Raw genomic sequence first — 13,892 nt, 5'->3', positions numbered from 1 at the left:
GGCACTGTGAGCCAAAGCCCCCGTGGGGAGGAGCTCCAGCTTCACCATGAATTCTGTGCACCTTCCATGCTTTCTTCCCCTGGTTGTGGGGATGGATTCCTGGCTGAAGGGGGATCCTGGTAGCTGGCATTGGCAGAGGGTGTAGGAGGGGATGTGCAGGGCAAACCAGAGACAGAAAGCCATGAGGTCAGTGACCTCCGTGACCCTGAAGATCCTGGGTCAAGACCCCCCAGAGGACAGTCCCCCTGGGGACACAGTGCCGGCAGCCCCCTGCTCTGGCTGACCTGCTGGAGGTCTGCTGCAGACCCCCTGGGTGGCTCGTGCTCTCCGTGGTCCCTTAGCGCTGCCTTAGGGACACGGGCGGGCTGTGAGTGTGTGAGAGCAGGGGGGATGGAAGAGGCAGTTGCTGTGAAAGGGGTGTTTTAGGTGGAGAAGGTGGTGAATTGTCCTCAGTCCATTGTGCTGGAGTGAGGTGGGTGAGCCAGGTGGTTTACAGGTGGGTGGCGTGGCTCTTGTTTAAAGGCTGTCCTGAAGGGTTGTACTGAAGGAACTGACTGTGGGCAGTGGGCAGCTGGGCAGGTGAAGTCTGACCCACACAACTGGAGAGACAGAGGATCTGTCAGCTCCCAGGTGACTGAATGGTCCTGGGGGATGGAGTTCTCACTGATGCCCGAAGAGGATTGGCCATTGTGCCAGAGGGTGGACAGGTGTGTGGGGCAGAGTGCCACCTTAGAGAGGGCTCTGACCACCTAGATGCCGCAGTGCCTTGTGAAGGACAGCGGGTGGGAGAGGGAGCAGGAACCCTTCAGGCTGTCCCAGCCCTTCTTTGTCCCGTGTACAGCTGTCCCGGTGATGGTATTTCCACGTAGTCACAGTAAGTCTCTGTTTGAAATACATAGGTGGCAAGCTGGTGTGGCCTATTTGTGCAGGATTTCCTGACCTGACCCAGCAGAGCTCTCATGAATTCTGCTTATCAGGAAACCCTGGAGCTTTGGTGTGTGCCTGCAACTCATGCCAGGTGCCTGGTTGGATGAGTGGCCTCAGGGTTTAATGCTGGATCATATCCTGAAGCAGGTCTCTCTCTGCTGTCCCTGGTTACCTAGTTTCTGTTTGGTACCAGATGCTAAAGAGTCTTAAAGTCAAGTGGGTCTCAAAGCATAGCCCATGTGGCTGGGTTTGAACTGAGCTGCTGGTTTTTCTTGCTGTCCTGGGCTGTTAGCCCCTTGAGTGGGGTCACTAAGCCTTGGGTGGATCCCATTCTAGTATCAGTCTGTGTCTTGGCTGTGACAGCTCATGGGAGAAGCAGACATAAAGGGAGAGGGCACAAGATCTGGGGTTTTTCCTGAGACGGAATCCTCCCCACTGTGGTGCTGGGAGTGTTGATTTCAAAGTTTTCCAGCCCCAGTAATACTTCCTGCTGGGGATGCAGGAAGGCCAGGCCTGGAGTTGCATAAGTTGCAACTGGTAGAGTCCTGGGCCATTTCAGGAGGTTGGTCACTGGGTGGTCATGGCAGAGAAGTGGGGAGTAGAGGACGTAAATTTAGGGGCTCATTTGTGTGGTAGTACCACTAGTACTGATAGCAGTGCTAGTTAAATAATTGATTTTATGAAGCAACTTCCCTTGTTGTGATCAATCTATAGTGATTGTTGTTCTTTATACTTTAGATGGTGGAAGATCTAAACTCAGCCCAGGATTTTCTAAAATACAAACATGTTTCCTTTTGATCTCCAGCCCTCTTTTAATCCCTCAGGTGCACAGAACACTCTGTGGATCATCAATGATCCCAAGCAGTGTGCTCTTACCACCCACAGCACGAGCGGGGTGTCACAGGTACTCCTGGTGGCACCAGCAGGAAAAAGCACAGGGACATCAGTCCAGGGTGAGGCTTTTAGGGTTTTAGGATTTTGAGATATGAAAACCTGTGTCCTATGAGAAGGGCTTCCCTGATAGCTCAGCTGGTAAGGAATCTGCCTGCAATGAGGGAGACCTGGCTTCGATCCCGGGGTTGGGAAGATCCCCTGGACAAGGGAAAGGCTATCCACTCCAGTATTCTGGCCTGGAGAATTCCATGAGCTGTCCTGTGAGAACTGAGGAGTATCTCTACGTCTCAGAGAAACAAGTACCAGGCTACGGAGCACTTTCTGGTCACCCCTAATTAGACCAGAGCAGCCGGAGAGTTCCCAGCATACCTGACCCCTGTGTGCACCTCCACGGTTACTGGGGGTGGAGAGGACAGGTCTCTGCCTGCCCAGGGCCCTCAGGGTGGAGAGGAGGAGCCTGAAGCCTCTGCCTGGTCCTGAGTCACAGAGACCACCTCCTGGGTCATCAGGGCTTCTCTCTGAGAGGTGAGGTCTCCATTGCTGGTGTGTAAGTGGAGTGACCTCAGAGAGCCAGAGTAGGTTCACCCAGTCCCTTCCCCTGAGAGGGGAGGGTGTTGCCAGGAGTTATATCCTTTTTCCAGGACCCTAAGAAGTGGCCCAGCCTTGTCCAGTCACTTGGCCTTGGTCTGAGGTCACTTTTGCTGATTGTCTCTGGTCCAGGTGGAGGCCGTGGGAAGCCCATGTGTGTGTAAACCTTCACTCTGGAGCTCAGCCAATGGGCAGGAAGGAAACAGGATCCTCTGCATCCCACAGTGGGCTCTGTGCCTGGGCTCAGGGTTGGTTCCCCAGGAGCTGAGTGGTCTCTGCATTTATTCCCTAACCCTTTCTCCCATGTGACCCTCACTTTGCTCAACCCAGGAGGCTGCTGAGGAGTGGCTGCTGATGGCAGAGATACTGTGGGCTGAGAGCAACCACTGAGGACCACACAGCAAGGGAGAGGAGGAGTGGGCAGTGAGCCAAGCAGATGGGGACCTGCAGAGCAGACCTGCTGTGTGCGCCCTCCTGGTTCCTGAGAGCTTAGTATTAGCCATTAGGTGTTAGTAACACCCACAGTGATGACCTTGAGTTATAAATGAGGGTTTTATATCCAATCTTATTTTCTTTTTCTAAGCATATGTAAGTTTTTAATGTAAAATTAAAAGAATTTTTTAAATTGAAGTATGATCGGCTTACAATGTTATATTAGCTTCTGGTATACATCATTAATGATTTAATATTTTATACAGTACATGATCAGTTTAGTTACCAACTGTCACCATGCAAAGTTATTCTAATGTTATTGAATATATTTCCTATGTTGTATATTATAATCCTGTGATTTATTTATTTTTAAAAATTTTATGTATTTATTTTTTGTCTCTGATCCCCTTTTACTTATTTTATAATTTGGAGTTTGTAACTCTTAAGTTCCCTCACCTATTTTACTTGTTTCCTTCACCCCCCTCAATCCATTTTCTTTATGTAGTCAGGGAAGTAGGAGACTGTTTTTAAAAGATTGTACTCATAATGGTTAAAAATTTTAGCAGTCTGCTTAGAAGTGAAACTTTAATTACAGGCTAGAAAATTTGGCTTTACACATAAATTTTCTCAAGAGTTCTTGTTCCACTGTGATTGCCTGTGAGCAATGATGAGTTTTTCAAGCCCTTTGTGAAACCAGCCTCTGCCATTAAGAATAGAGTAAGTCTCTAACCAGGACTTCTAATAATAAAAGTGATGAAAAACCCTTGTTTTTATGGCGGTTTCAGAGCACTCTGAGCTGTTGTATCTCGTTTAGTTGTCCCAGGATTTCTCCAAGGGAGGTAAGGTGGATATTTTCACAGATAAAGACCCAGAGGCCCAGGAGGACACAAGATGGGCTTAGGGTCATGTGACTTGCAGGTGGCCAACCTGGTTTCTGAAGCGCAGTGTTCTGACTCCTAGACCTGTGTTCTCTGTGTTATGTCCTCTCCTCCCACAGCCTCCACTGAGGCTCAGAGCCAAGAGGAGCTGTTTTTCTAGCAACAGCTCTGGGCTCTCTGTCACCTGCTTTCTATAGTGTTTTTTTCTCCCCCTGTAGATTTTTAGGAACATTTCAAAAATACAAAAATAGAATAGAATGAAAGGGTACACAAAGTGTCACTCCAGAATAGGGCTCTCTGGCAGGAAGATTGTTGTGAGTTGATTCAGTTTTTGAGAAACAGACACGGGAGAAACCCTGAAGACAGAGTAGAAGTTACTCTCCTGTAAGGGACGTTTACACTGATAAAGGAAACCTCCCTTTGTAAAGGTGTCTCCCTCTCTGTACCAGAAAAAAAAAGGATGGCTCTAAATCACAGCAGAATCCTGTTGAAGGACAGTCTTCAAGAAGGATGAAATCTGCATAACACACCCCACCCTGCTGTAGTCTAAGCTGCTTTCCCTGTTAACCTCTCATGGCGCTCCCTCACCTTTACTTGTCTTTAGCTGGAGATGCATTTAAGGTGGGGGCTTGGGCATCTCAGAAAGTCACTCAGCTCTTCTTGATATTTCACATGCGTGTCAGAAATATACATGCTAATAAACTTCTGTTTGATTTTCTCTTGTTATTCTGTCATTTATTACAGGGATCCTCAGCTAGGAACTCAGAAGGATAAAGGGAAATAAGACCCTATGTCACCCTAGTGAATGTCATTAGTCGTGTCCGACTCTTTGCCACCGCATGGACTATACAGTCCATGGAATTCTCCAGGCCATGGACTGGAGTGGGTAGCCTTTCTCTTCTCCAGGGGATCTTCCCAATGCAGGGATTGAACCCAGGTCTCCTGCATTGCAGGAAGACTCTTTACCAGCTGAGCCACCAGGGAAGCCCATGTCACCCTAAGTCCGCTTCAATAATTGCCATAATGAGCCATCTTGATTCATCTGAAACTCACTCTCACTTCCCAAGATTATTTTAAAGCAGTTCCAAGACATCATATCATTTTTATCCATATATATTTTAGTATGTATCTTTAAAAGATGTGGAATCTTCCCTCACTAAACATATTTAGCATAAACATTATTGTTATTATACATAAATATTAACTTTAATATCATTAGTATCTATCCAAAACTCACAGTTGTCTTTTGCCCCTCTTCTGTTGGAAGCAGTATTAAACAAGGTACATTGGGCTGACATAGGTTATACAGATTGCTTTTCTGTCCGCCCCCACCCCCCAACCCTGCATCTCAAGGTTATTTGTTCTGTAGAGATTCCCACAGCCTGGATTTGGCTGATCGCTTCTCCCCCTGTGTCACTTAACATGTTCCTCTGACACCTTAGCTGGTGTTTAGATCTAGAGGTTTGATATAACTCATTTGGCTTTTCTTCACCCCTTTCGTCTATGTAGGAGGTAGCACTGTATATCTCCCTTATGAGATACATAACTTCTTTTGTGTGAGTGTGTGTGTGTGTGAGAGAGAGAGAGATATGTTAGGAGCTATTCATTATCCTTGCTCAAGGTCCATTAATTCATTAAAGGTTACAAAATGGGGATGTTCTAAGCTCTTTGGTTAACCCTGAACTATAGTATTTATAGGAAGAGTAGGGGAAAATAATGTTTTTCATTTTTTAAAACCTGTTTTCAAAATGATGAGTTGGTTCTCCTCTGGGGCTAGTGAGTTTTTATTGTTGTTTGGTTTGGTTTGGTTTTGTGAATGTCAGTTTGAGCTCATAGAGTTAAGCATTTATGATCTGCTTCAGCCCATTTCATTTGTTAGGCTTGTGCTAACCTTTGGCCATCTTTTGGCATTGGGGGTCTTTTCAGGTTGGGTCCTAAGTATTTTGCACATACTCTAGAAGTCTTTGCTAGATTTTTTGTTTTGTTTTTTGGTTCCTGGTGTGAGAGGATGTTTCCAGCTCATTTTGTACAGCAATTGCTCCAGCCCTGGAATCATCCATTTCTCCAAGCAACCCTGGCTTCTTTTAGTGTGAAATGATATTTAAAGACCATAGTCTGAATGTTAGAGGTGCTTATTGCTTTTGGTTTTTGTTTCTTGGCTTTTTCATTAGACAAAGTTAGAATACAATTTTTAAGGTAAAGAAATATGTTTTTTTTTTTAAATTTTTATTAGTTGGAGGCTAATTGCTTTACAATATTTTAGTGGTTTTTTGCCATACATGACATGAATCAGCCATGGATTTACATGTGTTCCCCATCCTGATCGCTCCTCCCACCTCCCACCCCATCCCATCCCTCTGGGTCTTCCCAGTTCATGGGTGTTTCCAGTCCAAGTCAGATGCAGGAAAGTCTTACTTCATATTATTGTACTTACATCTATATCTCTTTCCTCCCATCATCTATTCTTTGTTCCATGTCTAAGCCCAACTCTCAATGATATTGACATAATTATTCATTTGTTTTACCTTATAATGTGACTTCTGAAAGAAATTTAAGATTTTTTTTTTGCACTTCATACTGTCTTCAGGTGGGTGTATCACACAGAGAATGTGTTTTCAAATTACTTTGTTTAAAATTACTTTTTTAAAAAAAGTATTTATTTTTTATTGAAGGATGATTGCTTTACAGAATTTTTCTGTTTTCTGTCATACCTCAACATGAATCAGCCATAGATATACATATATCCCCTCCCTTTTGAACCTCCCTTCCATCTCCCTCCCCACCCCACTCCTCTAGGTTGATACAGAGCCCCTGTTTGAGTTTCCTGAGCCAAACAGCAAATTCCTCATTGGCTATCTATTTTACATATGGTAATGTAAGTTTCCATGTTACTCTTTGCATACATCTCACCCTCTCCACAAAAGTACCTAAATATATACCCATCCCCTTGGTTAGCAGAGCCATACCAAAAAGAACTATTGGGTATATATTTAGGTACTTTTGTTTAATCTTTCTCAGAAGTTTTAGGAATTGCTTTTTAATAAATTAGCTGTTTTATAATTAAAATTCTCTATAATGTTTTCATGATTCCCAAATCAAGAAAGGGCTATTTTTAAAGAAGGCTGATATCCTTGTTAGCTCTATTCCAATTCTCCTTCTCCCTTTAGAGATAACTTTTCAAGCTAATTTTAATTCATCTTTTATTTGTATTTTTAAAATGCCTTTTCTGGACATTTTGTTTTTCCTACTGTGCAGAATGAAAAATTTTAATTTCATCACTATAATCTCTGGACTTGAGTTTAGAAGGACTTTTCTAGAAGCATGAAACGTGCCATGGGACTCTGGTTAAAACTCTTTGTGATCCTCATAACTCCTTCAGAGCAGGTCCATAGCCATTCCAGGCTCAGATGCTGTGACAGTGCAGGAGTGGAGGTTAGCAGATGCTTACATGGGGTCAGTCTCTGCATCCAGAATCTGCAGGGAGAGGAACCTTCAGGTTCCACCCTAATCAGCTGAATCTAAGCCAGTTTCTGGAGACTGGGCCTCGGGCGTCAGAGTGCACTTATCCCTTCCCAGGTGATGCTAAGATCCAGTCAGGATGAAGACCACTGTGTAAAAGATGAGTGAAGGCTAGGATATCTAGAATCCTGATGGCTATGATTTCCCCAGATTCACCTCTTTTCCTCCTTATCTGTGGATTTTCCTCAACTCTACATTTTGTCACCTTTCCCTCCATTCTAAACATTAGCTGCCTATTCATTTTTTTCTACAAGCTCACTCTTTTCTGCTTGAATGTTTTACTGAAGCATTTTTCTTTGATAGCTTTTTTCAATTTTTTTTTTTTTTCTGTGAATGAGATATGGGGAAGTTGGGTAAGAAATGTTTCAAGTACATTAACATGGAGGAGGAATTCTACCCACTGTAGAAGTTCTAGCATCTAACCTAGCCATGCAAGAAGTTACCCTAAGAAGCAAAATGTGGAACCCAATGTCAGCTGCTTTCAGAAGGCTGAACACTCGGACTCTCTGAGAACCTTGATTATTGGATGTTGTAGTATTAAATTAGGCTCTTTTAAAGACTCTTTATAATTTCAGAGTTGTGAAGAATTCTTGTGAAAGAGGAAGAACTATACTCAGTTTGTTTGTGGAAAGAATAATCGTGGGGTGGTCATAAATTGATGTCAAAGAGGGAGGGTTTAAGGGGGCAGTGTTTGACCTTGTTCCTGCCAATCAAGGAAATTTCAGTTTGGTTAGCTTCGTGGTTGATAATGAATATTTTCTCAGTTGTTTTATTTCTTATCAGTTGAAGTGAGAACCGGGAATGTGCAGATGAGGGAATTCCTCGGTGGTGTCTGCCCGCACCAGTGCACACGTGTAGGGGCGGCTCCCGGGAATGGCCGCCGCCAGGTCTGTGTCCCCAGGGTGAGCCACAGCCACTCCTTGCCTCTCTGAGAGACTCGCCAAGGCAAGCAGAGTCTTCTGAGATTGGACTTTTCCTTGGGATTCACACCACTGTTTCATTTGGAGTTAATACTTGGAACAGAGAATTGAGCATATGTAGGAGCTAATCTTCTGGTAGCTGGAAAATCTTTTGCCTGGTTTGCCTCAGCCAGTTTTACCAAATGCCAGAAATGGAAACACAGATTACAAATGCTGATGCCAGCTGTCCTGTTAAATGACTCTTCATCTCTAACCTTTCCTTGTGTGCAGAGGGGATGGATTTACTTAGTCTACCTTTGATGGCCTCAGTCACTTCTGTCCTGTGTGTTCTGGAAGCATTGAAGAATCATATTTAATATGTGTATTCTTATTCTCTATATGTACTTTGGGGTTTTGTTTTCACAGTTTTGTGCTATTCACTGTTTTGTTTTCTACTTTTTTTGTGTGTGTTTTCTATTTTTTTGAGAGAAATTACTGGAAAATTGTTCTTGCTGTTATTTTTCATATGGAATGTAATATCAATTTTATAATTTCAATAGTTGCAACTTATGCAAGAATGGAAATTCCTTGTACATTATACTTCTCATCAGTTCTCTGAATTACCATGACTCCTCCTTGCTGGAGGCAAAGTTGTGCATGTGTGCTCAGTTACTCAGTTGTGTCTGATTCTTTGTGACCCCATGGACTGTAGGTCCTCTGTCCATAAGATTATCCTGGCAAGAATCGTGGAGTGGATTGCTACTTCCTCCTCCAGAGGATCTCCCCAACTCTGGGATCAAACCTGTATCTCCTGTGTCTTGTGCATTGAGATGGATTTTTTTCCATTGGTCCATCGGAGGAAGTCCAAAATAAGGCTTAAGAATAACAAATGACTCTCCCCTCAAATTACATCAGATTAAAGTAACAGTTCATGTTAGAAAAAACCTTTATCTTTTTGAAAATTTCTGTCCCAAATAAAGAATAATCATTATCGAGAAAAAGAAAAAAATTGACCAATGAGTGGCAGATATGGGTCATTAACTGGTATTAATACCTTATTGAGGCTTTTGTTCAACTGTTTTTTGTTTTGTTTTGTTTTGTTTTTTTAAGATTCATTTGCTTAGCTGTGCTAGGTCTTAGTTGCAGCATGTGGGATATAGTGCCCTGACCAGGGACTGGACCCAGGTCCCCTACACTGGGAGTATCGAGTTGTGGAGTCTTAGCCACTGGGCCACCAGGGAAGTCCCTCAACTGGATTATCAAATACTGTTTATCAGTGAAAAAATCCACATAAGTTTAGGCAGTAGTGACCTGCCTTTATTTACACTCTTTTTTGGTGGATTTGTTACATTTATTCATATTCTCTTTGGTGAATGACATTACTCTTATTTCTTCTGTAATTACAAGGATGTTAGGCTCATATGGAGAGCAGAGTAACAGGAAACAGTGATTTCCAAAGAGAATCACAAGTTTCGGGAAAGTTTGGGATGGCAGATATTACTGCTGGGCTTCTGATGGTTTGTGGCTGCAGCACTGGACTGCCCTTGGCCGTACCTGGGCTGGGACTGCCCCTGTGTACAGTCTGATGTTCTTGCTTCTCTGTGTGAGCCTCCTCATTTCCATCTCAGGAAACTCTATAAACAGTGTGTTTGGCAATCCATTGTATGAGGTCCTCTTCCATGAGCTCTCTATGCCTCTTGGGATGGATGACAGTACACGGTGGAAATGTATGAGAAGTGATCATTTTACTCAGGTCTGATCATCTTACTTATACTTCAACTAAATAGTGTTCCCTTTATCCTCTATAGTAGATGAAAATTTCCATGACTTCATGGAAGGAGAAGTAGTTGGTGCAGCTTGAGAACGTGTGTGTGTACATGTGTATAGATCAAGACAGAAATGTTGAGGTTTAATGAGACGCCCATATGAGGGACTCAGCCATCTTTTGGTAAATATCCTGATCAGACACTAGCTGGATAAGCAGAAAATGCTTAATTATTTTGGTGTTTGGTGTTATGGATTCTCCTTCCCTTCCTCTTGTGTGTGGATTCCTCAGGTTCAGAAAGATAGAAGAGAGCTATCAAAGCAAACCTGTCAGTTGCTTCCTCTGTCTGTTAGTTAAGGCAGGATTGCCAAAAAGGAAAAGCCCTGTTCCTGAAAGATTTCCAAAATTGTGGCATTTTGTATCTTGAGGAGTCTGTGGAGGAAATGACTTTGGAGGCCAAGGTGTTTACTTTTGGTGACTTGGATTCTTTGAGCATTTGGCTTTCCTTCATGGTGGAGAAGGAAGGGGACCTGGGGAGAAGGGGACCTTCAAGGAGTGACTAGAGGGAAGAAGTAGGTTGTAGGGTGGAGTGACTGTTTGGCAGGGTGAGTAAGTATTGCTGTTTCTTTGCCTTTTTCTTTGGGAAAGAAGCTTGCTTTCCCTAAGTCTTACTCAGGGTGGAAGCCTCAGTGTACCCTGAGTCAATTGGTTTAGCCTTGGGGAAGAGATGATTGGGAATATTTCTTCCAAACCAGTAATTGCAGTGGATGGTGGATGGAGAAGTACTGAAGACACAATTTTTTAGCTTGGCCTCCACCATGTTTAATTTTTTACTCCAAAGAACATTATAACTTCTAGAGGGTAGAGACATAATGAGGCAGTGCTCCCGGGAGCTGAAAGCCTGCAGAGCTGCCAAGCCTGGTTTCTTTGTGATACTGCAACTGAAGCTGGTTTCCTTTCTCTTTATCTACAGACCTGTGGAGTTTGGGGTGGAAGAGTGGATGTGTTTGTGCCAGTGTCTCAGTTCATAAAGATTCATAAAGAAAGTGATGAAAGCATGTCTCCCATATGTGAACCAGGTTGACTTTCTATTGGGCTGGGGCATTGAGAAGACAGGGGCAAGCTGCCAGCAAGCTTGATCCTGTGGAAGCAGATTTCTTCCTCTTCTTCTGCCACTTTTATCCTTATTCATCTTAAGCTCACTTGGCATTGTGACAAATGACTTCTAAAGTACTGGTTGTGATATTTATGCTGAGTACCCACCATGTACTAAGCATAAGGTACTAAGGCTTTACTATCTTTGAATGTAAAATTTTGACTTAAGGTTAAAACTGTTGCCTGCTTGTCTTATAGGAGATAGTGGATCTGCATGTATTTCTTTTAAATTAGCCATGAATGTAGCATTTTGTCCAAATGTATTTCTAACATGCTATGCTAGCGATTCATGGGGTCGCAAAGAGTCGGACATGACTGAGCAACTGAACTGACTGACGCTAAAAGTAAATCTTGTTTTAAGAAAAACTGACATTTCTAATTAAGGCTTTTTTCTTTTCTTTTAGGAAGGCACCAGAGTAGTTCAACCCATATTTTTGGGGAAAATTGTTAACTATGTTGAAAACTACCATCCTTCCTATTCTGCTGCTTTGCACGAAGCCTATGGCTACGCGGCAGGGCTGAGCGCCTGCGTGCTCGTGTGGGCCGTTCTGCACCACGTGTACTTCTATCACATTCAGCGTGTGGGGATGAGGCTGAGAGTAGCCGTGTGCCATATGATCTACCGCAAGGTGAGTGTCACTCGGTACCACAGTGTGTACCTCCCTTGAGGGATCAGGAACATTTAGGGAAAGTTCTATGTAAACTACAATTTTCATAACTGGGATTGTTTACACCTTCTTAGAGAAGCTTGCTTTTGCATAAAGCCAAGTTTGTTGAAGCAAATTTTACCAATAAATAATGAAAAGTTTTCTTTGAGATCAAGTGAAGGCTGCCCTTGATAACTTTTAGCCATAGGCTGTTGCATAATACCCACTAAATTTGTAGTATGAAATAATATTAAATTATATTTTTAAAATGTTAAATTAATACTTAAAAATAAGTATCAAAATTATCAAGCTGATTTTCAATGTCTTCATGCCTAAATCTCATAGTGTTGTTTATGGAAACTTTTTGTTGTATTCATTAAAACCTTAATTTACATCAAATGTTTATTTAAAAGTGAACTTCAGAGATTGGATCTATAAAACTATATCTCCAAGCAGAGAATGTAGTTGAGAAAGGGAATGATTATAATTTTAAAAGACTCATATAATTATATTCAATATAATTATGTTAGAGAAAAATATAAAGAGAATTCATGCCAAATATAGACTCAGTCACTGTATTATATAGATGTGATTGTTGTTAATGGTGTTAGAGAAAATAGTAGGGTATTTGAGATAAAACTTGAAATTTAACACAGTTTCATTCATTCTAGAGAGTAATCGTTGATCTTCATTTAAACTACTTCAATACAACATTTCCTTTTATCTTTAGTATATGTCACAGCACTTTTAATAAGAACTGATTTAATCTGTTCAGTGATTTTATATTGAGGAATGCCATGAAATTGTCTCATAGTTTACCCTAAGCTAGTATGAAAATTTCTGAGAGAGTAGATCTTAAGTGTTCTCACCACACATGTAAAATAGGATAATAATATTAGGTAGTGGATACTTGGAATGGTTTTACTGAAGTAATCATTTGCCAATGTGTTATTTATATAAAAGCTTCATGTGGAAACCTTCAGTTCAGTTCAGTCTCTCAGTCGTGTCCAACTCTTTGCAACCCAATGAATCACAGCACGTCAGGCCTCCCTGTCCATCACCAGCTCCTGGAGTTTACTCAAACTCATGTCCATCGAGTTGGTGATGCCATCCAGCCATCTCATGCTCTGTCATCCCCTTCTCCTCCTGCCCCTATACCTCCCAGCATCAGGGTCCTTTCCAAGGAGTCAACTCTTCGCATGAGGTGGCCAAAGTACTGGAGTTTCAGCTTCAGCGTCAGTCCTTCCAATGAACACCCAGGACTGATCTCCTTTAGGATGGACTGTTTGGATCTCCTTGCAGCCCAAGGGACTCTCAAGAGTCTTCTCCAGCACCACAGTTCAAAACCATCAATTTTTCGGCGCTCAGCTTTCTTCACAGTCCAATTCTCACATCCATACATGACCTCTGGAAAAACCATAGCCTTGAGCAGACGGACCTTTGTTGGCAATGTAATGTCTCTGCATTATAATATACTATCTAGGTTGGTCATAACTTTCCTTCCAAGGAATAAGCGTCTTTTAATTTCATGGCTGCAATCACCATCTGCAGTAATTTTGGAGTCCCAAAAAATAAAAGTCTGATGCTATTTCTACTGTTTCCCCACATATTTCCCATGAAGTGATGGGACCAGATTCCATGATCTTAGTTTTCTGAATGTTGAGCTTTAAGCCAACTTTTTCACTCTCTTCTTTCACTTTCATCAAGAGGCTTTTTAGTTCCTCTTCAATTTTGCCATAAGGGTAGTGTCATCTGCATATCTGAGGTCATTGATATTTCTCTTGGCAATCTTGATTCCAGTATGTGCTTCTTCCAGCCTAGCGTTTCTCATGATGTACTCTGCATATAAGTTAAATAAGCAGGGTGACAATATACAGCCTTGACATACTCCTTTTCCTATTTGGAACCAGTCTGTTGTTCCATGTCCAGTTCTAACTGTTGCTTCCTGACCTGCATACAGGTTTCTCAAGAGGCAGGTCAGGTGGTCTGACATGCCCATCTCTTTTAGAATTTTCCACAGTTTATTGTGATCCACACAGTCAAATGCTTTGGCATAGTCAATAAAACAGAAATAGACGTTTTTCTGGAACTCTTGCTTTTTTACTGATCCAGCAGATGTTGGCAATTTTATCTCTGGTTCCTCTGCCTTTTCTAAAACCAGCTTGAACATCTGGAAGTTCACAGTTCA

General features: G+C 42.4%; 1 protein-coding gene across 1 annotated transcript in view; it reads left to right on the top strand.

The window, feature by feature from the left end:
• Positions 1–753: 753 nt before the first annotated feature.
• Positions 754–13,892, top strand: part of LOC122447239 (ATP-binding cassette sub-family C member 4-like) — a 245,412-nt gene continuing 232,273 nt past the window's right edge. The window contains exons 1-5 of the mRNA XM_043477775.1: positions 754–874; positions 1,752–1,831; positions 3,656–3,680; positions 8,022–8,140; positions 11,462–11,686. Coding sequence (XP_043333710.1) covers positions 754–874; positions 1,752–1,831; positions 3,656–3,680; positions 8,022–8,140; positions 11,462–11,686 — 570 coding nt within the window. The remainder of the gene's footprint in view (positions 875–1,751; positions 1,832–3,655; positions 3,681–8,021; positions 8,141–11,461; positions 11,687–13,892) is intronic.

This window comes from Cervus canadensis, chromosome 9 (assembly GCF_019320065.1).
Source record: "Cervus canadensis isolate Bull #8, Minnesota chromosome 9, ASM1932006v1, whole genome shotgun sequence".
NCBI lineage: Eukaryota > Metazoa > Chordata > Mammalia > Artiodactyla > Cervidae > Cervus > Cervus canadensis.
This window is presented reverse-complemented; position numbering and strand designations above follow the sequence as displayed.